At 45.4% G+C, this 27,665-nt stretch overlaps 1 protein-coding gene across 8 annotated transcripts in view; it reads left to right on the forward strand.

The window, feature by feature from the left end:
• Positions 1–27,665, forward strand: part of HECTD4 (HECT domain E3 ubiquitin protein ligase 4) — a 4,298,785-nt gene that overhangs the window by 1,954,770 nt on the left and 2,316,350 nt on the right. For all 8 annotated transcript variants that reach the window (XM_069619495.1, XM_069619492.1, XM_069619493.1 and 5 more), the window contains exon 40: positions 22,602–22,737. In XM_069619495.1, coding sequence (XP_069475596.1) covers positions 22,602–22,737 — 136 coding nt within the window. The remainder of the gene's footprint in view (positions 1–22,601; positions 22,738–27,665) is intronic.

The following is a 27,665-nucleotide window of genomic DNA, read 5'->3' on the forward strand; positions in this document are numbered from 1 at the left end:
TCTTGGATGGATTAGAAATAGCTTGCTGTGCACTATATGTAACCCCTTATTTTATTGAATAACACTGTTGCGTTAAGATGGATTTCTAAACTCTGACCTGGTGGGCAGAAGTTTAGGAGGCCACTCTAGTTTAGTGGAACAGGGGAACCTTCTGGACAAGCCAGACCCATCACAGTAGCTTGGCAGGCGGTCAACACTAAGTCTCAGGAGGGGTGAGCGTGATTGGAAGCCCACAGTGAGCACACACAGTAAAACATCACAGAATACTCTTAGACAAATGTATATGAAAATGACGCATACATGTCATGATGCCTACCCCCAGGCATCCAGACCAGGCCCCGGGAGCAGGCATCTAGACATTTAGTAAAACCTCAGAAGCCCCGGCTAGGGGCTATCTGGGTTCAGTCCTGGCGCCTTAGGCGCCAGGCTCATAGTCATTACTTACCTCAGGCAGACCATGCTGCAAATGACTCCAATCCAACATGAAGCCTGAAAGGGACTATTTTTCTACAGGGACTATTTTTTACACGGGTGTGGTTCTAGGCACTTCTTACCTGGGACTACTTTTGAGGCAATTTAAACCACGCCCGACCAGCAACACACGCTTCGCGTTATTCTGCATCCAGCAGCGTAACTCTCACCATGCCTGCACCCTGCATCCAGTCTTCTGCCACGCCCGCCTCGAATCGGAGCTCCTAAAACAAAGAGGAAAGAAAGGGACAAGGTTAGAAAACAAACTTATTTCTATTCCACACCTGATTCTGGATCCATCTCGTCTCCGGACCTGTAAAGAACATCATTTCTGCACGCGCCGCACCTCCAGCTGCAGCGCCGCGCCATACTCGCCAGTCTTCACAGCATCCTTCGGGTCGGCGCTGCCTCCATCATTTCTTCGCCGAACTTCGGCACCTAGGAGACCAAAGAAAACCACAAGGTGAGCCGAGGGAACCAACAAACATAATTCTTACCACCATAGACTTACCTGATTTACCACCGGAGACATCCTTTTGTGACTCTCCATATTTTCACGTGCCGCATCTGTAAAGAGAGACAAAACAACACGTTTTCCACGTGCAACATTTACCGGACTGCGCCGGGTAATACAGGCTCTTACCTGAGCGCCACCAGCTGCCACAAGAGCATCTTTTCATGAGCCAGCTGCAAGACGAGAAAGGAAGGGGGGAACAAGAGTGAACATTGGACATATTGAACTCTATGAACTTAATACTTAATGGTCCTCACCAGGAACCTCAGAGTCAATACTCTCCGGAACTCTCCCGAGCATTCAAACCAGTGAAGTAACTGGAATCGACGCAGCCCTGCAAATCCACGCAGGATGGAGAGCTCATCTTTCAAGAATATAAGGTGAGATTGCTGTGAGGGCATTTCGGAGATGATTAGTTGGGGAGGACTGTGGGGGTGCCATCACTTGAATCCACAAGTGGCTAAATCCATCTCTCCACTTGCAGGAGAATATTTCTACGGGTTTAGCAGACAAGATTAGGAGGGCAGATCCAGTCAGTCATCGCTGCACTACGCATCATGTGGGTGGAGATCGCAGCTGTCCGGGTCTGACCGACGCCCCTGTGGGAGCCAGGTGAGCGTAACAATACATTTCTTGTAGGCCTTAGAAATTAAACACGAATAAATCATAATATCAAACAGTTACCACACACACCTTTCACTATTTACCACTTTATTTTTATTGAGAATTTTCAACAAGAGATAAACAATTTCTCCCAGGAAGAACAAATCAGGAGCACTACAAATTCCACCCAACAGTTTACCCCCCCTCCCCAAACCTCCCCCCCAAACTCTAGGTTGTCCAGGCCTCCAGAAGTCATTGGTACTAGAAGCACGAGCATGGGTGAAACACAGAGCACAGTAGTACAATGGGTCAGGCTGGTAGAGGAGGTCCCACACCCACTGAAGCCCAATGTCCTTGGTGCTTGCAACGAGTGTCCCTCTTCGGAGACCAAGCGGGTAACCACAAAACAAATCATAGTTTCAAGGCTTCACAGTCTGCATTAAGAATAACAATAGTCCAGTCCTGCAAAAAGGAGGGCATAGTATCGTTAACAATAGCAGCGAGTTTCTCGTACGTAAAGGTGGAAATAAGCTTGGTGAACCACTCAGACTTAGAGGGCGCCGTCGGGCTCTTCCACTTCTGAGCCAGAGCAAGCCTTCCCGCCCTCAGCATAGCCCCCATTAACTTCGAGAAGGAACCCACCTCTTTATCGGGCAAGGGAGTGCCCAGGAGAGCCTCCAGTGGATGCAAGGAGGGGCAGGTCCCCAGAATCTCATTTATCCAGCTAAGGACCTCAGCCCAGTAAAGACTGATAACAGAACATTCCCACCACATGTGAAACCACGTGCCTTTCTGGGCACGCTGCCTAGGGCACTATGGGGACGCCTCCTTAAACATCTTAGGACCATTGGCGGATAGTGCCCGGAGTGTAGCATTTTAAAATTGTGCTCCATCGCTGCTGTATATATCTCCCCAGAAGAAACTGCCTTAAACACCGACTGCCACGTTCGATCGTCCAAGGTTAGGCCCAACCTCTTCTCCCAAATATGCTTAAATAACTGCCTTCCCGTCATATCAGAGGAAATGATCACATTATATAACTTAGAAAGGGATCCCTTCCTAGATTTGGCCTCTACGAAAAACCTCTCAAGCTGAGTTAGGGAACGCGACAGGTCAGCCCCACCAGCGCGCCTGTGTTAGGATTCCCTTCAGCTTCAAATACTCAAACACCGTAGGCGGCTTGGCCTCGAACCCCCCCCAACAGCTAGTCATATTCCAAAAAGGACCCATCCCTGAACAATTGCGCTGCCCTCTCCAACCCTTGGTCCGACCAGCACTGCGTTTCCCGGAACCCTTTCCTGCCCAGATCAATCGGGGGACCCCACAAAGAGGACCAGGGAGAAGGCCAGGAGGAAAGAAGCCTATTGTCCTTAGAGGGCTTCCAGACCGACCAGAGTACTGCAAGAACAGGATGGGACCTAACCGGCCTGGGAATGGAATTCAGGGGAACCCACAGAAGGTCTCTAACCTTTCTAGGATGAACCTGAACGTCTTCCACGTACGTCCAGTAAGTTTGCAGATCGTCCCTTAAGTGCTCCAACAAAACCCGCCATTGGGCTGCCTTATAATACCTCCTAAAGTCCGGATAGCCAAAACCTCCAAGGGACTTGGGGAGAGTCAGGGCCGAAAAACCAACTCTGGGCCTCCTCCCCTTCCATATAAAACGAAGAACATACGAATGCAATAAGGCAAAGAACGATTCCGGCACTATGCAGGAAAGAGAAAGAAAAAAATAAAGGAGCCGCGATAGAACATTCATTTTAATCACCACCATCCGACCAAACCAGGAAAGGGTCAAGGGGGCCCACCGTAAAAGATCATGCTGGATTTTGGCGAGAATAGGTGGGTCGTTAAACTCAAACGCCTTACCCAGGTCCCTGGGGATGGTAACACCCAAGTATTTGATGGAATCCCGCTCAACTCGCACCCCATACACCTCCTTCTTCCCTTCAAGATCAAGATCCACTCCCCCCATAGGCATTATACATGTCTTAGACAAATTTACTTTGAGCCCAGAGAAGGAACCGAACCGGCGGATCATCCCCAGCAATCGCGGGCAAAGTCATTGGAAGGTTTGTCAGATACACAAGGATATCGTCTATGAACAAGGATAATTTAAACTCATGGTCTCCACATCGCACCCCCGAGAGTCCCTCGTCCGCCCTGATTGCGAAGGCGAAAGGCTCCATTACCAATACATATACAAAGGGGAAAGGGGACACCCCTGTCGCGTACCCCTGGAGAGCGAGAATCCCAGCGACATGCACCCATTAACCAACACCCTCGCTGAAGGGCCATTGTATAGCTCGGCGACCCACTTACAGAAGTTGTCCCCAAAGCCCATTCTCCTCAACACTCTCCCCATGTATACCCACTCTACCCGATCAAAGGCCTTCTCAGAGTCGACAGATAGGAGATAGGCCTCCGAGTCTTGCCTTGACGACTCATATATTAACCCCAAGGTCTTCCTCACATTATCCGACCCCTGCCGACCCGGGATGAACCCCACTTGATCGCCGTGAACTAGGGTGGGAAGATAACTGGACAGCCTATTCGCCAAGAGTTTGGCCAGAATCTTAAGATCTACGTTAAGCAGCGAGATGGGCCTGTAAGACTGACATTGCTCGGGGAATTGCATTTCACCTAATGCAGTAAAGTGCAAAACACAACCACAACCTGCAACAGAAGAGTAGGTTGACACGAATATAGCATTAGGCAGTTCTTCAAAGTCGATCCCTAACTTAAGCAGTCCAGCCTTATGAAGTGGGGAGACTTATGCTCAAAAGTACAGTAGTGCATTGAAAATGTGTGTTCGTGCGTAGTGAGAGAAAACAGGTCCTCTTCAGGGTGCTGTAGCAGTTCGGGAAGGGGTTTGAGGTGATGAAGAACAGTGCCTTACTATTTGAGGAGGATCTACTCTTGCAGGCAGAGCGACTTTCGGGTTTTGGAAATAGCTACGGAGCGCAGGCTAGCCCAGCTAAGGTGAGTATCTTATTAGGGATTCTCATGCAATAGAACAGTTGCTGTACCAGGGGGCCACCGGTAAGTGATGAGTACTCGCAGACCCTTGACCCAGTCCGGGCCAAACTTTGCCAGTCTAGGCCAGGTCGCTTGTAGGTTCAACCCCTGCAGTTACACGTCGCTCCGGCTCTCAGTGGCGACGGGACGATCGTCCGTGGCGGGAGAGTAGCCTTTTCTCAGCTCTTGTGATGAAAAGAGGACAGTTCCAGTGCAGCATGTCTCGGGCACAAGGGGCGGGCAGGCAAGGGTCCTACAACGACCGTCACCACAGCAGGGCGACACAGGGACCGCAAAGGCTTGCAGCGTGGCACACTCTTAAATCGCGTCCAAGAGGAACTAGGATTATGAAACCTTGCGGGAGAGGGCCCAGGACACAAGCTGACGATGCCTGAAGTCTCGAGTGTCAACTTGTGAAGGGCGGCACTCCTAGGCGATACTCCAGGTTCGAGCTGGGCAGTTCACTGGATGGCGCAGAAACACTTCCAAAGAGGCTCTATTGGAGGGTAATCGGGAGATGCCAAGAGTAGTTGTTCGCACTACTCCCAATAGGTTGAAGCACCCGTGCAGGCCTTCAGTGATCGATGCCAACACAGGGGTCAGATGGGACAACAGCAGGCCCAGGGTGCCACACCTTCCAGTACGTCTCTGGTGGTTCCAAGGGTTTGCTGTAGCATTTCAGAATACTGGGCTCCTTCTGTAGTTCGGTGTGAACTTCAGGTGATCGACCTGGAATGGATGTAGAGCCCCTTTTCTTACCCAAGATTTGTTTTGCGCTCCCATCTGGGATAGCCAATTGAAGATCTGCTCTCTTGCATTCACACCAGGTGTGGGCCAATCATGACCCACGCTGGTTCCAGTCATTCAGGCATACCAGACATACTGGCACCAGTAGTGTGGATTGGGACCAGAGAGTCCCAATCCTCTTCCTGGGCACTAGCACATGTGACATGCAGGAGCCCGCGAATGTTGCAGGTTTCGCAGCAGGCTGCATGCCCAAATAAGGAATTCCCGGGTCGGCTCGACCTGGGGGAATGCAAAGGGACAAAATGACCAAAGGACAGAACAAAAGACTTTGTGGCAAGGCCATTTTCGGCACAGGCCACAGTCTCGAGCCAAAACGCGGTAAAGGCAATATGGTTTGTTAAAAGGAAGTAAAAATACAATAAAGTAACTGCTGCCACCATTTCGTCCTTGACACACTTGTACAATCACCAAAAAATCCTTAGAGGGTGACTGGGACCATAATACAAAAGGGCCCCTATCCACGGTACTGTAAGGTACTTGGCACATAGATTAAAAGTTAACAAGAAATGGCTAAATGGTTAAAGACTAAGGGAAACATAGTTTCCCTGTACTGACAGTCTGAAGGACATGTCAGTTTCCCCATAACAGATGAGCAAAAGCCCAGAGGAGTGCTGTTGAAGGCTGTGCTCTCCTGGACAAAGTCAGGTTAGGTTAGTCAAGCAAAAGCAGTTTTGGGGGGGGAGGGTCCATACACGGAGGGACAATTGCGCCTAAGAGAAATCTTTACCAACATACATCAAGCTTCCTCTTATTGTTGCATTAAAATGCTAACCTCCATGCTTAATGGGAGAGGGGTCACAACACCCAAGATCACCTGTGTCGTCTGAGTGGCAGAGAACAAACTGCAAATGAGCTGTGTGAAAGTGAGTAAAGATTAAAATACTAAAATATGACTTATGTAAACGTGCCTACACTGAACATAAAATATATGTTCAGGGCTGCTAGGTGCCCCATAAGCTTCACCTAAAAATCACAATGACAGTCCGTCCTGAAGTCGAATTAGAGATGAGCAAATTACTCTTTGTGTGTCATGAACAAATTATATTTTAAAATAGGCAGTGAGTGAATTAATTACATACACAACATTAATTTGCTTTCATGAATTCCCATAATTCAATGTGTAATGTGTTTGAAGAATCTTGGTTGCCCTTCGCTGCCACCCATCTGTCATCCTCATCCAGCAAAACAGCAACCATATTCCGCCACTATTGACACCTCTTTCCTTGATATATTTTATTTTGTATCTTTATCATTTTACCAAAACATAACATAATGAACAAGACAGTCAATCCCACGAATCCACCATCAAACCTGATCCCACCCATGCCCCCACCCACGCTCCCACCTCGGCCAACTTAAACCAAACAGTATTATTAGCTGTCTGAGCACCATATACAGTTTCAAGTCCACACGCTATTTGTTGGAAACAAAGAAAGATGACATACAGCTGCTGTAAAAGGCACCCACTCCCGCCACTAGGAGTTCCCATCCATACCCCCATTAGGAGCACCAGTTCCAACCGGTGACCTCAACAGATAACCCCTCAGTGCGCCCCAAGTATCTTTCGCTCAGCACCAGGGTGACAACATGCTTCTGTACTGGGTTTCATATGTTTCACAGTATGCCAAAGCCGCAACCAATGTTGTGGAGTAGGTCACTCTGTGCCATGCACCCGCAACCAAGGTTCTCGCTGAGATGGATGCCATGTTAAAAAAAACGTCCCATATGTATACTTAAAGAGGCCCAGTAACCATATTTTCAGGGGCTCCAGGATTGAAATACCTGACATATCATGGGTCATTGCAATTATTCGAGCCCAAAATTCCTTCACCTTAGTGCAGCCCCCGGCCAAATGCATACAATCTGAATCTTCTGCATTGCATCTCTCACAGTGAGTCAATGTCCCCTGATAGATTTTGCTTAGTTTGGGCGGGGTGTGATAGGTTTGGTGGAGATATTTGTAGTGCGTCAATCTAAGTGTACTATTCTAGGCCACGGTTTTAGTAAGTGTGCATGCCTGTGTCCACTGTTCATCCGTGAGTGCTAAACGAAGAGAGGTCTCCCATCTCTCTGTAGCCGCCAATTGGGGCATTCATTTTATTGTGAGAAGGTGTTTGAAACTCTGCTGAACGCTCACCTGGACGCTGCAAGACCTGCATTATAGCAGCAATCTAGCACGACACTGCGAGCTAGTTACGCTCTTGTTGTGCCAGCTTTTACTTCCTGGAGGAGGCGGGTCCTGCTTGGACTACGTGACTCATCACGTGACTCTGTCCGTGCTCTTAAGCAGACTACAGCCACCCTTGCGGCGTTAAGCCCGACGGCGAAAAGCCCATTGGCTGTTGTGCGGCTGTTTGGCGGTGCATTTAGAAGGGAGACTGCAGTGATTCTTCACTTTGATCCCTTAGGTTTTTTATTTTAAATAGTGTTATTTGGTTAAGTGTCTTGTGCACGTCCAACTATTAAGTGATGTGTTGACCAGGCTTGTGCATTAACTGCGAATTCATTTGCATATCGTTATAGTAGGTGTTCAAGGTATCTATCTTTGCAGATTTTATGTTCATATTTTGTGTGTTGGTGTGAGTGAGTGAAGCACTGTCTCAGCATTCTTTTTTTTTATTTTTTATTTTTATTTTTTTGAGTATTTAATTAAAAATTTGATTTTACAACAGTTTCTTTTCTCTTTCTTTTGTCCGAATTTGGACATCTTAATCATTTGATTCTGTAGGTTAGAGTTTCTGGTCGCTTTGCAAGGAGAGTCTTAGTTTTCATTTCGCTTCGCAGTGAGTTTTTCTGTTAAAGCGTCAAGGATTTTGTATGTCGCTAGTTGCCACGATGTCCGGTCACCACTTATCATCCTTTTCCACCATGTATCTTCATCAGTTACTGTGGAGTGTTGGCAGATATATTTCATATAGGGGTGGCGGATATTTGTCAAGCTTGAGCAGGACAGAATAAGGTGGCGAATGGTCTTTCTCGTTTCCACAGAATCTGCAGGTACTAGTCAGCGATTGCTTCCTTATGTGGCGGATTTCGTTGGTGTCCACAAGATTCAGTCTTGCTCTGATTATAAGATTGCGTGCCGCTCGGCTGGGGAATCTTTTGATGTAGTTCTGTAGGTCTTCACGTTTTTTCCATAGCGGTGGTAAGTGAGAGACAAGCTTGTATTCTGAGGCTGCATCTAAAGTGCGAATCCAGTCCATGTCTTTAGTTTTTTTTATTATTCTTGTAGGATTGTTAATCAGATCTTCTTCTGTACATTCGATGATTTTCAGTAGAGCTTGATTTTCGTTTTTCCATTGATTTAGCATGATGCAGCTTCCCTCTAGAATTTCTTTGGACACCAGGCCGTGGGGAAAGGAACAGTTTGATAGAATGCATTTCTTGTATAGCATCAGAGTGTTGCAGTCTACAGTGCCTTGAAGAGAAAGCAGACTGAGTTATCGCCGGATCAGTGTGATTGGCGTTGAGTCCGGAAGAGCAAGGGTCGTCCTCCAGAAATAGGCTTCCAATTTGGGCCAAAGAGTCTTGGGTAATCACAGCAACGCTTCTGATTCATATGTAACCATGGGGACCACTTTTTGCTTGTAGAAGTTCAGTAGCGGGATGGTGGAAAATTTACCAAATTTTCTGTCTATTGCTTTGCCTTTTGTTGCCAGCTTCGGATCTTATCGAACAGGGATTCTTGCATAGACGTTTCTTTTCCTGAATTGTCCAGAGTTACGCCAAGATGTTTGAAGCTGTTTACTCTTTCAATTTTCGTTTTTTCCAGGAACCAGTTGTATTTGTCCCGCTCTCTGGTTTTGCGCTCCATCACCATGATTTTGGTTTTGTCGGTGTTGATTTCCAAATTGTTCTTGTTACAAAATAGTTGTGGATTGGTGAGTTGGCGCTGGAGGCCTATGGGCGTTAAATCCAGCAAAATAAGGTCATCCGTGTAGAGCGGTGTACTGATGGGTGTTTGTGCTATTTTTGGTGGGAAGGATCTGATTGAGGTTTCGGAATGTTGATAATCTCCCATGTAAGCGATAAAGAGGGCCGGGGCCAAAGGGCAGCCCTGTTTGACTCCTCTATGCGTGTTGATCTGAGTGGATAAGTTGCCTTGCTGATTTAGTCGTACTTTAATGTTGGTATCCATGTGGAGTGCCTTAATCGGATTTAGAATGTCGCTTGGGCAGCCCCAGAAAGATAGTTTCTGCCAGTCTGTTGCGATCGACTCTATCAAAGGCTTTGGAGAAGTCTATAAAGGCCGAGTACACTTTTGGGTGGCCGTCTTTTATTTTGCTTTTCAAGATGGTTAGGAGGAAGATGTTGATTGTGGTTCCCAGTGTTTTTTTGAATCCGGCTTGGAAGTTGTCATTGCACGGAGCTTCTGTGGCCCAAGATTGGAATTTTTTTAGGAGAAGGGACCCGAAAACATTCCCTATAGGGTCTAGTAGCGCGATAGGGCGGTAGTTTGTAGGGTCTTGCTTGTCGCCTTTCTTATAAATCGGGACCACTATTGCGGACAGCCATGTAGGAGGTATCGATTGTGCAGCCACGCATCGTGTGAACACGGATCTTATGAATTTGGCCCATTCGATTGGATGTGATTTCAGGTCAAAATTGGTGATGCCGTCAGGTCCCGGACCTCTGGATTTGTTAAATTTTTTAATGTTACAAATGTCATCTAAATCGTCCAGCTTTGTCCAGATGTTAGTTTGGTTTAGGCGATTCAGGTCAGTCGACAATGGTTTCGGACGCTCGTATTTGGATAGTGTTTGGCAGCTCGAAGAGTGATCTAAAGTGGGTGGCCCAAGTTGCTTCATCGATTGAATTGGTAATTTCTGGTCCGGTAAACGAATATGTTTTATTGAGTAGAGACCAGAATTCTTTTGCGTTATTGGTGCAGATGGCTTTTAGCATGGTTTCGGCATCTTGTTGATGCAATGTCCATCTGTGTCTTCTCACCCAAGATTTATATTCTCTCGTTAGTTCTTTGATGGTTAGTTCTCTGTTGGACGGGGGAAGTGTTGCTGCTGATCTTTTTGCTTTCCTGTAGGCACGGCGTCTGAGAACCAAGAGTTTGTCGTATGTATGGATGGGTGTTTGAGTGGTTTTGCTTGGGTTGGTTCGCTGTGTCATGTATGAGATAAGCGGGGGAGCATAATCCATGGTTTCGTGTTCAGGTGTATCGTGAGTTTTTGAGTAACGATTTGTCAAGTCTCTTATGCTTTGAGCTGTGAGACGCAGTCTATTTTTTTGATTATTTTGTTCAAGTCCATACTCCATTTTATCTCGGGTGATGAGTGGTGGTTTCCATGTGGTTACCAGGATGTTGTGGTCGCTGGATGACGTTAGCTGGACATCGAAAGAAGTTGCTAAGGATAGCATGGGTTCGGATACAAAAGTATAGTCAATGGTGGATGTCGAGTTGTTGTTTGTCCATGTTGGATGACGGGTGTTGCTTTTATACACTGTATCCAAATTGTGAAGGTGTCTAGATTTCATCAGTTTGGTCCAAGCTTCGCCTCGTCATTCACTCTGTGTGTTGGCTTTAGTGGAAGTTTGTTTGCATTGGGCGTTTAGGTCGCCACATATTATAATGTGGTATGTGTTGTAGGTGGTGCGTACCTCGTCCACAGTGGATTCAATTAAGGCCTAAAAGTTTTTTTCATCAATTGCCGCGGGATTCCAGTAGATATTTAGTATTGCCACCGGGATCGTCTGGTGGAGTGCTTCCGCGTTAGGAGGGAGTTCCCATGTTAGCAGTAATGCCTGCAGTGAATAGTTTGAGACGATAATGGCTGTTATTGCCAGGCCACTGTTGATTCAGCATGCAGTTATGAGGCCTGAGGATGGTCGGCCAAGTGATCGTTTTGGCGCTGGTGCCAAACGAAGGTCAAAGCCATCGAGTGATGGAGTTTTGGTCAACCAGGTTTCCTGGAGGCACCACAGATCTGCTGATCCTAGGTTGACGTCGCTAGGTGAGGTGAGGTGTTTGAATCCTCTGGTGTTCCATGATTGTAGTTTCAAGTCACGGGGGAGTCTTTCTTGAGTAGTTGTTGGTTCTTGTAGGCTGGATCTGTCCATGAGTTGCTATTTCGATCGATGCATTGCCAGTGCTTTTGGGAGCCAAGCCCAGAAGCTAGATGAAGTGGAATTTTTGGTTTTTGGTGTAGAGGGCAAGTTTTGTGGTAAGTGGATGGTTTTGGTAAGGTTCTTGTGTTGGTCGTGTTGTTCCTTTCGGAAGGCTATTTTTGCTTTTTGGTTGTCTTTAGTAGCAGCGTCTGATATGGATGGAGTTCGGGCAATTTGAGATGGAAGTTGAGACTGAGTTGGTGGTAGCTTATCTGAGTTTTGTTGAGCGGTCGTAGTGGTGTTTCGGTATGAAGGTCTCCGTTCATGTGCCCTACCATTTATGTTATGTTTGGGTCTTGGGTCATAGGCGTTTTCGCTGTTACGTGATTTCTTCGCTGAGGGTACTGTGTGTTTGGAGTTTGGGTTCTCGTAGTTGCTTTGTTGTTGAGAGAGATGATATCCCAAACTGCAGAAGTCCCTTTCTCGGTCTAGCAGTTTGTTTTTGATTCTTCTCGAGATGATGTGAAGGTAGCATGTATCTCTTCCATGATAGTGACTTGGTTCAACAATTCTTAGATTGTCTGACGTTATTTGGGACAATTTTGGAACAAGATGTATCAGCGTCAAAACTCCTCTTCTGTTTAGTGTGACTTCGTCTCTGTTGTCTTTCGTTTGTTCAACTTTCAGGATCCACTTTTCCGTCTGACGTTCGGAGTAGTTGGAATTATATTGTGTGTTTGTTTTGGAGTTTTGTTGTTGAGTCAAATAGACAGCATTTTGTTTTTGACTATTGCTTCGTTCTCGATTTCTTCGCGATGATTTGGGCGAATATTTTGGTGCAGACGATCGGTCGGGTTTGTTTAGATTTTTTGGCTGGGTGTTATCTTTTTCAGCACGTGTTTTTTCTTTTTTTTGATCGACCTTCGTGCTGACGAATCTTAGGTGCGTATTCGTTTTGTTTGAATTTTATTTGTTTGATTTCTGCCGGCCGTTTTATCTTTTGTCGACGTTCTTCTAGGGTTAGGAAGGTTAGTGGGCTTTCTTGTTCTTCACGATTGTTGTTGATCCTGGGAGTATTATTTTCCTTGTTCGGTTTGGAAGGGTTGATATTTTCTTCTTGTTGGTGGGGTGTATTGCTCGTATCGAGTGTTGGATCTAGGTGTTCTGAAAGATTCATTAGGTCTGAGTTTTGTAGGAAGTCGTCTGTTGTTGTCGGTTAGCCCCTAGTAAGTTGTGTAGTAAGAGAAGGTTGAGAGCTCAATGAGTTGTTCGATTGGTGGGATGCGTTTTTTTGGGAAGACTGCTGCCTCCTGGGTGGTGTGCCGGGGTTGGATCTTTGATTTGTGATTTTTTTTTTGTTGGAAGAGGCTTTTTGTTAGTAGCGTCTGAGGCTGTAGGGTTATTTGAGTTTTGGGATCTGGTTGCGTCAAAGATTGAATAGGGTTGCTCCATTTGGTCTTTGGCCGCTTTGCTTCTGTTTTCTTCGTCGTCGATAACTAGGACGATGTTGGTGATAGATCCGTTTGTGGAAATGGGGGGATGCTGTTGCGTTTTTTTGGAGATCGGATTTGTTTGATTAGCTGCCATATTTTTGTGTAAGTTTTCAGCTGTGAGATCAATAGGTAAGGTAGGTGTTTTAAGTTGATTTGCTGTTGTATCTGGTGTTGATCGTTTTTCTAGGAGATTCAGAGTCGATTCTATTGTCTGTAGGCGTGCGTTGATTTCTGCCAGGTTTGTCCAGGGAGTATTCTTTGTCTTTTTGAGCTGTGACGTGACCTTCGAGGAAGGTGAGTTTCGTGTGGATCATGGCTTGAAGTACTGTTTGATCTTTTAGTGTTTCATTTAGCGATTCATAGTTTGGTGAAGGGAATAAGGGCAATTGATAATGCCGACATATATGATAGTAGGTCCGGTTTCTTTGAGGGTGTTTCATTTGTCAAAGCAGACGATTTTCTACCTGGTCCATGTGTGGGAGTGGATGGCATATAGAAGCTTGTCCTGTCCGGGCGAGGGTCATACTCGCGATGTGATTTCCTTTTGTCTCTGGGTTCCTGAGGTGGTCGGTTTGTGTGGTCGATTTGTTTGAGTTCATTTTGGTCTTCTGGTTCTTGATGACTTGATTCTTTTTGTTCAATTGGTAGCAAGGGTAAGGGGGTAGTTATATCCTGTAAGACTGGGAAGAGTAGTGTTGACATTGGAGGGGATGGAGGGATAGTTGTTTGTTTCTTGTTTACGGCGGCAACTGGGACGATCTCAGAGTCTGTATCCGCTTGAAGTTCATTTGGTATTGGGCTTGAAGGAATGATCACTGGAGAAGATGAAGAGGCTGAGGTTTGTGGTATGGGCGGGGTTTGACCAAAGGTGAAATCGTCAGGAATCACTATGGTGATTGTTTTGTCTGGCATAAAATTGCCTTCTGGATTGACAGGTTGAATATCTTTTTGTCCTGTGTGGAGTGACTTTGCTTTTGGAGGAATTGGTGTATCCTTTTCGCTTCCTTCAATTTTTCTGTGCTTGCTGAGAGGTTGTAGGTCGTGCACTGCATCCAGTAATTCAGCATCTGTGAGCTCATAACGCGTGTCTGTGTGATTTCTCCCATTTTGTTGTTTTTTTTTAAAGAACTTTGTCAATGTTGACAATGGCGAAAGTTTTGGTCTTGTGTTTAGGATTTTAGTTATTACTTTCTCCGCTTTCGTTTTAATGATGTTTTTTTGTGTTGTTGTATTGTTTTCACAAGTAGATATGGCTTTGTATTGCCGATTTCCTTTTCTTTTCGTCGTCGTTCGCGCTTGGCGCAGACGTTTTTTTGGGTTGGTTGGGCTTGTTTTGTTTTTCTCAGTAGGCTGAGTCTCTGGGGGGTGTGGCTCAAGATCGTCATAGGTCTCACAGAGCTCCTGCTCTGAGGACGTGGCTGTCAGGGCGTGCAGTCGGCGGCTTGCAGCCGCAGCGGGGCCAAGTCCAGCTGCCTCCGCGTCTCCATCACAGCGTTCCCGCGGCTCCCGGCTCTCGCCTTCAGCATGGACGAGTGCAAGAGTCGAATGCGGGGCCGCGGGAACATCGTCTTCCGCAGGGTCAGCGGCGGCCAGGGAAACATCAGAGCTCCCAATCGCTTTCCTTGCTGGATTCAACGGCGCCTCCGCGTCCTCGAAGGCGGGGGGGCCCCGCGAGGTCGGGCGGGCCTCCAGACTCTCCACCGCCGCCCGTGCGGACCAGCACACGGATGCGGACCCACCAGAGGTCCTCCCCTCGACTGCAGACAGAGTACCCCCTCCGGGGCAAGCCGGTAAGCGAGCGAGGGGGAGGCATGGTGGGAGGGATCGTGTTTGGTGAACTTAAAGCGATGTCAGAATTTGAATGTTGATATTGAATAATAGATGTCTCACGCTCCTCGAGCTCCTCTGGTGGTTTCAAGAGAGGCTCAGTTGAAAGTTGGGAATCATTCGGCGTCGGCCACAGGCTTTTGGTTAGAGTCCTTGTGGGTAATTTGAATACTTTTTTTCCCACTTTGTTTCCTGCAATTTTGGAAAGTTTGGTGGTTGGTGCTGAAGTATTTGGTGAGTTTTGCGGGTCTTCTAGAGGGAGTTTTTCGAGGGGTGGACGGGGTCGCAAAGTTTTTAAGCGCTCGTTTTCTTCTTCTAGAGGAGTGTTTGGTGGGGCAGTCAGACCAGTCATGCCAGCCATGACTGCAGGACTGCCACTCTCCGCCACTCCGCGACCGCTCCGCGGTAGGTCTGAGTCTTTATGGTGAGCAGGGTAGGTTTGACTCCTCCTTCAGGTAAGGGTGGCCAGGGAAAACAGACCATAAGAAAGTAGACTGCAGGACTGCCACTCTCCGCCACTCCATTCTTTTTGATTGGGGCCTGCTAGTGTAGAGAATGAGCCAAGTACCCCCACCTCAATCACCTCGCCCATAATGCCTATATGTTGGGAGCCAGAGCATGAGACACGTACAGAGCCATTGAAACCACAGATACCAAGGAGAATTTTGGAAGCAAGGTTCCCATTAAGAAAGCCATACTTGCATACGAGACAACACGATGATCGTTCTAATGAAATCCCGGAAGAAACAGTATAAATGACTGAAAGAGAAGAACGATGATGTCATATAGGACATAGCTGACGTACATAGAAGCGATGCAGAGACATGAGAATGCAGATATTCTATAAGGTGTCAAGAAAGTATTAAGGATAAGTGACATTTCGGGCTTCAGATAACCAAGCTTATGCTAAACAAGATAAATGAGGACATTAAACTGGTTTACACGTGTACATATGCAAAGAAAAGCAAGCAGATGAAGTATTCCTGAGGCTAGCTTTATAGTGAATAGATTGCGGCATGCGCCAGCATGTATTTGTACAGATGTATTGGAGTCAGTAAAGAATGGATGTTCCCACTACGTACAATATCAGCGCTGAGCAAAAGATGGAAGGCTGCTTTTCCAGCATGTCACAGTTAGAAAACAAGTGATTGCAGGCAAATCTCAGAAAGGCGAGGCTGGATGAGCCAAGAAGCCAAGGCCGTATCAGGCTGGGGTGAGCTGACATTGGATACAAATCGAGTGAAAGAACGAAGCCCCTGTTCAGGAGGCATGGACATAAACAAGAAGACGTCAAAGGTCTTTTAGAAAATAGTATTTTAATACACGAGAAGCTCAATTTCGTGGTCTTCAATCACATGGGGAGAAGAAGTTGGACGAGCATGATGGTCACACCTACGCATAAGGACAGAGCGTGCCTTCACTCCCCTGAATTCTCCAGAGCAAGGAACGCTCCCAAGGACACGTTCAAAGTCCTAATTAAGAGCAGACCACTGAGGTGCTGATGGATGGATATGTTAATTGGTGGGAAGCTAGGGTCAAGATGAGGTCACCAGCACCTGGACACTCAGCCTGCGTGCTGCTATACGTAAGTGGGAAGGTACTGACAGAGGTTAGAAGCCAACCAATAATAGAGGACTGCACAATTAAAGGTCCTATAGTTATTTAGCCAATAGAACATTGTGTATTTAGTGATGTTCATAGTGACCTGTTTAAGGGAAGGGCTTAGTTGCCCCACCTGATAACAGCCTATCACATTATTCTACTGCCCTAGACGAGTATGGATCGTATACTTAGATGATCCTGTTAGACCCTATCACACTTGGCATTAGGTTTTTGTAGCCTGCCACGTAGGATGTTGTTAGTAATATGTGGGTTAACGTCACCTATGATTACTTTCTGTTATATAAACACGTTTTTTAATGAAATGCATTGAGTGAGAAGATCGAGCGGATGTCAGTGGACGTCCGTTGTACTCCCTGTTTTAGATAATTGATAATAAAACAGTTAACCTTTTGCCAACTACCTGAGCTGTTTTGATTATTGATTTGAATAATTTCTGCATCCACCATCCATCTTAAGGGTATTGCTACCTCATCTTAAAGGGCTGGGAACACCAGTTCACATGGTAGCTGAGAGGATGGTTAGATGCCCATCGAGATAGGTATGCTTTGGAGTCCCGGAAATATCGCACAACCTCTGCTATTCGGCTGCAGGACGTGAAGCTCCCTGTAGATAGCGGTTTAGTGTAAAGCAAGTCTTGTACAAGCTGGGGTAGACGGGTCCCCGTGTTTTCAGGCAGAACCTCCCCTACCAGCTTCTACAGGAAGCTGAACGAATGGAAGGCTGGAGAGGCTACTGAGGAGGCGTACGATCCCGAGTGTTGGAAGTTGAAAAACACGAATGGTGAGTAAAACTGAGTGAGGTGGCAAAAGTGTGAATGGGCAGTGGGTAAAAAGAACGATAAGGGGAAAATAAGTAATGGAGGGAGGCGGAGATAACGTAACTTAAGAATAATGAGTGTTGAATATTGAGTAAAATTGACATGAGGAGAGGCCAAGCAATTAAGAGGTATCGTGAGGAGAGGCCTCGATAGAGGGTACGCCTAGATACCTGGGTTTTAAAGAACGTAACGGAAGGAACAGCACCTAAAATCCCATAGTGGAAGACGTCAGAGACGGACCCGTTTAAAGACAGGTTTGAAGAGGGCTGTTCAAACCCCGTAGGAGTATTTTTAGATGCAGGAGAAGTCTTGAGGAGAAAGGCTAAGATACATGTGGCCAGCCGAGTGTGTTTGTCTGTTTTATGTGATTGTGTAATGATGACAAAATAATAGACTAGATTGATTAAGGAGAAACGCAAGAGTTAAAGAACTAAGGGTGTATTTAATGTACTTGATTTGATGGTGTTTTTTTGAGCAGATTACAGTAAAAATAAAGGGTTTGGAGCCGGCGACGATTGGTGCGCGCTCATATTGTTTTATTTTCTTGAAAAGTAATATTGAAATTTGCAAAGAGTAAACAGTGAGCATTGACGGTCAAAGAGTGACGGGTCAAAATGAAGGACATTACTCCACTTATACATTTCTGTAAGCACGCACCTAAGCTTAGACAGTACAGGGCAGAATGGGTTAAAGGAACCACAGACAAAATGTTCATGGCATGGCCACAAGGGGGATTGTTATCAAAGGCAGTTCTGCAGCACATGATGACATACTTAATGTATGCACAGAGGGGGGTGAGGAGCCTTCCACGCCACCCGCCGCACCTGAGGCAGATGGCGATAGTAAAATGGATGACGGGCTGAAGGATTCCCTTCACCTGAGGGAACTCGAGGCAGCAATAGGGTATAGTAACCCGGTGTAATGAATCGCCTGGGAAAAACAAGCGACACGGGCCCAGAGAAAAATACTGAGTGAGATATAATCTCTAAGGTCCCGAGGGACAAGGAGACACACACACACCAGGTATATCCCTAGATGTAGAATGAGACATAAAGGGATGGACACGAGAAATAGATAAGACTGAGGAATTAGTGTTTATACAGAATGAATGAACAGGTGGTCAGATTTTGTTCAAACTTGATGGTAGAAACATTAAGGACATGTGAGGCAAAGGTAAAACCAAGAAGAACAGAAATTAAGAGATAAACCAAAGGCAAAAGACGCAAAACTGAAGAAAATATGAAGGGCCTGTGAGAAGAGATATGAAAAGAAAAGAAGACAGGGTAAGGGAGGAAGCAAGGAAACGAAGAGAGTTTGACGATGAATTAGAATGAAAGAGAAGACAGAGAGCACGTGATCTTTATCGCATGGAAAAGGAGGTAATGGATCCTAAATCATTAGTGGCATGGGAAGATTTAGAAGAATTCTTCCCAACACGTGAGCCAATAGCAGGTCCACCCAGAGCAAACCTAGAGGATGAATTGGTCTCTAGAAGCATTGGAGATGCAATCAATAAGGCCTGTCATGATATGAAGACTAAAAGTACTGCAGGGGAAGGGTAAAAATGATCGGACTCAAGAGTACGCAGCTGTACGACAAAGATGGAGCCTCATGTCGTGTTAAAACCCAAGGCGCTGTCTTTAGATGGACTGACTCGGAACAGAGATGATGAAAAGAGGAGTCACACAAGGTGGGGACAGGATATGTCTGACGAGAATAGAGAAACTATTCATGAGGAAAAAGGTAATACATATGCCCCTGAAGGGTGTTTTTGAATGGGTAAAGAAAGTAAGACGGTCGGATTTAGACCTCCTTACATCTCGGGCGTCAGAATTAGTGATGCGGCTAAATCGACCTAAAGAGCGGTCCCATGGTCAGAGGGGGGACTTGCCACAGTATTTGAGCAGATTAAGGTCACTACCAGGTAGAAGGCGGTGCAGAACCATTGTCCCTGTTACGGACAAACAATGAGTGATGAATGCGAGTTTGGGAATTTACAGTTTCCCGTTGCTCGAGAAGAGAGGGGCCAGACCACAGTATATACGTTGACCATAAAGAGATAGAGAATTTAAGGTGCAGGCTATTCAGTTTAAATTCTGGCATTGGGAAATAGATATAAAAGTTAGAGAAAATGATGGACGAGAATATGCTAGCTATAGGGAACATTAAAAGTCTCCTGATTGTTATCCTTGGGGAGAGGGTTGATGACGTTTGGTCAAGAGCAGGATATTATGATGTTACCACAGTAAACACAGCTCCTAATGGAACACTGTTTTTATACTAAAAGATAACAGGTTGGAAAGCACTTAGAGTGCAGTATCTGGACATATCAGACATAGGAGCTATAATTGTGCTAAGGGCTGTCTGATGAAGTATAGAAGCAGTTTAAGAAATTGGTGGGCATAGAAGCAACCCCATAGAGATTCAGCTGATCATTGCACACTTTTGCAGGCTTTCATGCAAGAAAAGAATTGCAAAAAGAATGATGTTAGGAAAAGCGAAGGTGCAAGGATAGTATAGGAAAAACTATCCAAACACGCCATTAAAGGGGCAATGATGACTAGTAGAGATGGATCAGGTCCACAGCAATCAGCAAACATTCCACAGGTGAATAATCAAAGGCAGTTTGACCAAGGCAACAATGGATTTATACCACGAAAAGGGGAGGCTTTCGAGGAAGAGGCTTCCAGAATAATCAGGGGAACTTCAAGAATAATCAAGGTGGGTTTCATAACATGCAGAATGATAATCAAGGTACACAGGGAGGACAGATGGGGAGACCTCCGCCTATATGTTGGACATGTGGTATGACAGGTAATTTTGCTCACATATATAGAAGTAAAGGAGTCGTACAGAATAATTAATTTAATTCAAACCCGCCTGTATTTTCACAGCAGAATGGGGATGGTTTTGCTCAGAATCAAACAGTGCAGTAGATAAGCTCATAGAGTGTAGCAAGACTTTTAAACAACAGTTTCTCATGCAGTCATAGCAAAGCACAAAATACGAGGGAAGTAATGACTCTCAGAATGAGAGAAGTTACTGTTGATGGAGGTAATCCTTTTTACAGATACAGGGATAGGAATGTATTTACAATAAAATGGCTTAATGAGAGATTTGAATGTGATCAATGTAATTGAAGACGCCTAAAAATCCTCATGAGGGAACCGAGGGTTGACTATAGTATAGGAGGCAAATCTTTTTTGCGTTTAATTGACACGGGTGTAATATGCCCATGTATAGTAGAGGGAGATGTCTGGGCCGTTATGGTTCTGTTTAAGGCAGGCATATGACAATATATTGGGTTGAGATTTGAGGACCAAATTGAGTGTGATGATTTTGTTTCCTGATGAAGGCATAATGTGCTCAAACACCATGAATGAATTATTTAAACGAGAGGGAACCTATTATGGCATTTAGAGGAGGGATGGTCCAATGAAAAGTGGCAGTAGAAGTAAACGTTTTTTTTACTATGGGGTATAAACCCCTTGCATATTACAGAGGGATTCTGGACCCAGTAGTAAGGGGTTATGTTTATTGCGAACAGTTCTGGCAGCTGCCGTGGTCGTCGTTTAAAAAGGCTTCGAGTATAATAAAGGGATGCTCTATGACGCTATTTGATAATTATGCATTATTTGCCATGTTGGAAGAACCTAAAAGCATGTTGACATCTCAGAGGGCTTCTGCCTATGAGGTGGTCATATCGAATTTAGTGATTAAAATAGTTAGATGCAGAATAGTGAATCCTGACATGTTTGTATCGGAACGACTGGCAGAGGGTGAGCACGCACATGATTCATCGAACTATGAGGAGCTCTCTGATGAGCTCCCAAGGGTGAAGGAAATTGCATTGGCAGCTGGGGTCTTTATTGACGGTTCTTCTAGAATCAATCAAAATGATGGACAAAGATATATATATATATATATATATATATATATATATATATATATATATATATATATATATATATATATATAAAACATTGACAAGTTGATGGTATCTGCTGGCTGGCCATATAGGATACAGCTTCTACTTTCATTATGCATTTGGTTCCAGCTCCTGGCCCAATGTCCAGTCCGGACAGTTTCTTCTGATTAATGTGTGTAACTGGATTAGGGAATAGGTCCAACCTCTTTGATTTCTGATGCTTGTTGATTATAGAGGAAAGGGTATGGATACCGAAGTATGTAAAAGATAAGCAGCCTCTTGGCTACTGTACTACAAGTTCATATGCCACTTGTCTTAATATGGTCCTCTGTCCCTCTAAAGCATAGATATCCATTATGTTTGGCCTGAGCAGATGGAAAAGGACTGAAGGATGAAGCTGTAGGACGTAGGCTGATCCAGGCATGGCAGATGCCATGCGAGTGCTAGGTCTTTACCTGTTTTTGAATTAATTGTTCGCTCAGAAAAGCTCTGGTCCTTGTCCCTGCAGAAAAGACCTCCCATGAGGATAGAGGGAAGGGGTCCATGGACTAGGATTGTATAATAGCTTTTTCTAACTCTTTAAATCGAGAAACTCTCCCAAATCGTTTAACATTATACAGTAAATGTATCTATAGGGATTAATAGAGCGCTGGCTGGCAAGCAACATATCTCTGTATAAGAGACACATACATGCGGAGGGGCAAAGGTTTGTTGGTGTGAAAGAAGAGGTAAGAGTCTGATCATGGGGAGGTGGGGGTGGGGGGGGGAGGTGGGTGACCGGTCAGTATTCTGCAAGATGTTCTTTGAAGTGTAGAGTCTTCATTTGATTCTTCATGTGTAGTATGGAGTGGCTGACATTGTACCAGATATCCTAAGAATGCTTCCTGAAAATTAGATTGTTTCTCAAGTGGTAGCAGACTAGTAGATGAAGATTTATATTTTAAGATCCAGGCACCTGGTGTTACTGTACATATTCAAAACCAGAAGTATGGATCTGCAAACCATGTGAAAGGTCTCTTTGGATGTTATACATCCATTTATCAATTAATCCTACAATGTGCTTTGGTGCAATAGGGTCTTATACACTTTGGATTTGGGAGCCAGAGACCTTGTACTTTTCACCAACCAAAATGTTGCAATATTTCCAGAATGTGTTCATCAGGTCACCAAACTAGTTGTAACTTTGTTTTTTCTTTCTACATAGTACCCTGTTTTTTCCATTACTGTTAAGTATCTCATGATACCAGATCAGATATTGAGTGAGCGGGGAACAGCAACTTGTTTAGCCACTGGAGAGATTGCTTGGTTTTATTCATCCTTTCATAAACACTTAAACATTATTTTAAAGCATTATTTATCCTGTTATACTTCTAAATAATTTTTAAGCAACATCGTTTGGGAATTTGCTGAGCAGATGATTGCTAACTTGTGTCTACACAGGACTGATCCAGTACGTCCATTCATCAGTGGTCATGTAGCAAACAGTATGGCAGCAGAAGTGATTGCCTTGCTTCACAGCTTATTGATGGCACCGGAATCAAACGCTGCTCAGATATGGACAACAACTGCAGAGAAGGTAAAATAACCCAAATACTAGCTCTTTATTTTATGGAGCGACTCAGAGAGCTTTGAAGAATATTACATTTTTTCCTAGTAGTGACCTTTGGATTAGGTTTCCTCTGATGTGAGTTAGAGTTGAATAACGTGCATGGCAGAGATTAGCCCCTCGACATGCTCTCTGCCCCTATCTTCACCAAAATAGTGTGGTATTGATTTTGCAAATGTGCAACAGACGATTTATATTACTCTTACATTCGGTCCTCTCTTTGTAAGTTGTTGAAAACCCTGCTCTTGCTGCAGACCAAGCAATAAACCTGGTTTTTACATAGAAAAGGCTAAAACTTAAGGAATTGACAACTATTCTCCTGTAAGCCAGTGTTGCATACCCACCATTCTATATATACTAGAACCCAATTGACGAACAACCTATCGCTGTTTTTATGCATGGCTGTCTATGAAATGACCATCTTCCTCCTTTTCTTAAAGCTTTGCGAGTATGCTTTTAATCTTTGTTGAGGGTTTTTTCCTTTTCAGGCATGTGCTCCACACTCTGTTCGGTTTAATAAGGTGTTTTTAATTGTAATACTTTATGCCTTTGTTCCATTTTTATTTTACCCGTGTTGTCAGAGTGAATTCTGTATGCCATCCAGTGCATGCAAACCACCTCACCTTCTGATCCTTTTAGTACATTTCTCACTTTCGTTGGCAGAGTACATCCTGTGTCTTCTGTGGTGGAATGGCTAATTTTACCCCAAACATATGGTGCCAAAGGGGCCTGGACCAGTCCCGCTGTAGACTGATGTCATGCTTATTCTAACATAGGTAGGGGATATACCGTACTAGGTGCAGCACAAGGGTCAAAGGTTTCTTCAGTACCTCACATGGTCACTGCCCCAGAATGATGGCTTCATCAGGGCCATTTGGGGGCAGGTGGATTTTCACTTTCTTGCTCAAACACTTTCTAAGATTGCACATGGGTTTGGTTTAAAGCGCACTTGTTCAGTACCATAGACTTTGGCCAGATAAGGTTAATATGGTGCTCAACACGGCCTAAAACCTGAGGGTTTGCCTGCACTGGGATCACCGGTTATCAATTGAATCCCCTGAGAAGGTTCCTTTGTCTCAGGCTCACATCTTTCTGGAGCCTTGTGCATCAGTATCAGAGCTTCTGGTTGCTTACACAATCCCTCATTTACTGCATAAGAAGACTGCTTATTTGAGGTTTAATCCTAATGAGATCCCAAGTGTAGATTCATATTGGTAAAGGGATAGTTCCTGGAACAACCACTCACTACAGCTGCCATCTGTTGCCCAAACAATGCACAATATAGATTCCTGCACAACTTATTTCCGACCATATTAACATTCACTGAAGGGCACCCCCTGATGGGCGGGGATTTCAAAAATGTCCCAGACCCGCAAATTGATAAAACACTTCCCCCAACTAGAGCAGGGATCTCCCGATCGTTGGAGCTCACTGAATTCCTCAGGGAAACAGAGACAGTAGATATTTGGAGACTAGCTAAGAAGGGCTCTAGAGACTTCACTTTCTACTCGATTGTGCACAAAGGCTTCTCCAGAATAGATTTGATCTTGACATCCAGTGTCCTAGTCCCCTGCCTTGAAAGGGTGCATATCCATACAAGAATGTTATCAGACCATGCCACTGTAACTGCACACTTGCGATTGCAGGGCTCCCCGGCTCCCCCCAAAGATACTGGAAATTACCCGACCCCATCTCACTACACGCGGTCATTTAAAGGGAAGTGGCCGAGATCCTTACACACTACTTTGGAGAGAACACAACAGAGGACACCTCCATAGCCATGATTTGGGATGCCATGAAACCAGGAGTACGCAGGGCATTAATTAGCGCTGCTGCAGAGCAAAGGTGGATCTCCCAACTCCAGGAAACTAAACTGTAAGAGAAAGAAGCAGAACTAGAAACATGTTTTAAAAAGCACCAAGCTCGAAAAGTAGAGAGGGACCTAAAAAAAGTCAAGACAGCCCTAGAAATTCACTGGGCATACAAATCAGCCAGAGCACTAGCGTGTACAAAGCAATATTATTACATGAATGGTAATAAAGCTAACCGCATACTAGCTTACAAGCTGAAAAAGGTACACAAGAGAAACAATATCCTAAAGCTTAAGGGGGCTGATGGTATCCCTCGGTATGCTAAGGGGGAGAAAATGGAAATTATGGTAGAGCACCACAGAGATATTATGGCCGGGCCCCCTATAACATCCGAAAGGCAGGTGCATTACTTGCGATCAGTCAGTGAAGTTCCCCCCTAAAGACCAGCTGGAACCCCTAGAAACTGCCAATCTCAGTTGAGGAAACTGCAGCGGCGATAAAAACCTCTGAAGAGCACAGCCCCGGGTCCGGATGGACTCGCAGCTACATTTTATAAGGTCTACTCTCATATATTGGCCCCGCAGCTCACAGCCCTATTTAACTCATTTCTAACAGGCAGTATTACCCCCCCTCCATGGCAGAATCCCTGACAATACTCACCCCCGAACCAGGCAAAGAACCCAAGCAATGCGCCTCCTATAGGCCAATTACATTGATGAATAACGACAGGAAGACTTTTTCTAAGATCCTGGCAACTAGGCTGAGGAAAGTGCTCCCAAAGCTAATAGACCCAGACCAGACAGACTTCATCCCTGGGCGGTGTACCCAAGATAACGCACGATTGACCTCATAGAAAGCACCTCCAGAACAGGGAGAAGCTGGCAGTTATCTCCCTAGATGCCCACAAGGCATTTGATCTGCTAGATTGGGGATATATTAGGACAACACTTACCCATTTCGGGTTTGGCCCCAACTTTGTAGCATGGGCAATGTCCAATTACCAGAACCCAGCCACACACTTAAGGATTAATGGCACAAGATCATAAAAGATGCACATTACCGGAGGTACTTGACAAGGCTGCCCACTATCGCCACTGATATTTGCCCTATCAATGGAATCATTTGTCCTCAAAATCTGACAAAATACAAACATACAGGGCCTCAGAGTGGGCAAACAAGAGTACAAAGTGGCCATGTACGCGGATGATATTCTCCTCACAATAACACAAATAGATAAGTCTATGGAGTCCCTCTGGGAAGAAATTAGGCATTTATTTGGCAGGGTCTCAGGATTTAGAGTGAACTACGCAAAATATTGGCATTTGCTATTAACATCTTGCATAAGCACAGGGAATCCCTCACCCCCAAACTCCCCATTCCATGGACAGAAACCACCATTTGGTATCTAGGAGTGCAAATCCCCAGGAAAGTGGAACAATTGTACCAAAGTAACTTCCCACAACTGTTCAGGGAGATACAGAAAGACATGGAGCGCTGGCAGAAGCAGGAGATCTCCTGGCTAGGGAGGATAGTGGCAGTAAAAATGAATATGAATATAGTGCCATGAGTAATTTACCACTGCACAGCACTTCCAATCAACATTCCGGAGGGTGACCTACAGAAACTGCAAAACAAGGGTTGGTACTCCCCTTACTTCCTAATTCCCCAAAAAAGAACAGAGGATTGAGACCCATCTTGGACTTAAGAGACTTGAACAAATTTCTCAGGAAGGACTAGTTCACAATGGTTTCCCTTTCTCAGATCCTTCAGGCCCTCCAACTTCAGGACTGGATGGTATCATTGGACCTTCAGGATGTTTACTTTCATGTGCCAATCCATCACAAGTACAGAATGTACTAGAGGTTCGCCATTGGCGGTTCTCATTATCAATTTTGAGTTCTGCCTTTTCGGCTGACCTCCGACCCGAGGGTTTTCACCAAGTTGATGGCAGTTGTGGCAGCGAGTCTCAGGAGAGGGGGGGATTCACGTCTACCCCTACGTGGATGATTGGCTGATCAGGGCTCGGACAACCGTTCAGCCCTGGAACATCTCAGCTTAACCTGCCACTGTCTCCACAGACTGGGCTTCTCCCTCAATTACAAGATGTTCCACATGATACTATCTCAAAGACTCCAATTAATCGGAGCAGTCCTGGATGCATTCTTGGGGAAGGCCTCGCCACACGAGGTGAGGGCTCAACACATTCTTATGCCATCCTGCATTTTCCTGGTGCTAGAGGCCTACCTGAGAATGAGATCCCTCCAGTAGGCTCTCAAGACTCAATGGTGCCAATTCTCAGGCAGAATGTCAGATCTTCTTCAGGTTCCAAGCAGAATCATTGTGTTGTGCCTGTGAGGACAAATTAACAAGGGGGGTGCTGGGAGTCCCTCTGCCAGACATTAGTCCTGGTTACGAGAGCCTTACCCAGATTATTCAGCTCACAATCTTTCACAGAGGAGAAAAAACATATCCTAAACTTATCAATCTTTGTCCTGCCCTGTGGCAGTCCAGCACCGAAATGCTAGGCAATTCTCTTCTGAAGAAGAGTACCAACAGTAACCCCAGACGCGTGATGGGAGAACCATGGCCGGAGATGACAGTAGTTATGGATGCCTCACTCGCAGGGTGGGGAGCACATGCCAACGATCTGACAATCGGCAGTCGTTGGTCTCCATCGGAGTCCAAATTACACATCAATCTTTTGGAGCTGAGGGCAATTAGACTAGCGCTGAAGGTCTTTCTGCCCTCTTTAAGGGGAAATAATGTCCTAATAATGACGGACACACAGTGGCCAGGTACTACCTCAACAAGAGAGGTGGTGTAGGGTCACTACCACTGTGTAGAGAAGCAATGCAGCTCTGGTTCTGGGCAATTCAAGAGGGAACCTCCCTAACAGTAGTTCACCTAGCTGTAGAGGAGAACACTGCGGCGGACGCTCTGAGCAGGAAGAGGACAGTCTCCCACGAGTGGGAACTAGCTCAGGAAGTCCTTCAAGAGATCTTTGCCCTTTGGAGAACCCCTTAAGTGGATCTGTTCACGACCAGTGTCAACCAGAATTGTGAACTGTACTGCTCCATGGAATTTCAC

This window comes from Ambystoma mexicanum, chromosome 10, assembly GCF_040938575.1.
Source record: "Ambystoma mexicanum isolate Mex_15411 chromosome 10, UKY_AmexF1_1, whole genome shotgun sequence".
Taxonomy (NCBI): Eukaryota; Metazoa; Chordata; class Amphibia; order Caudata; family Ambystomatidae; genus Ambystoma; species Ambystoma mexicanum.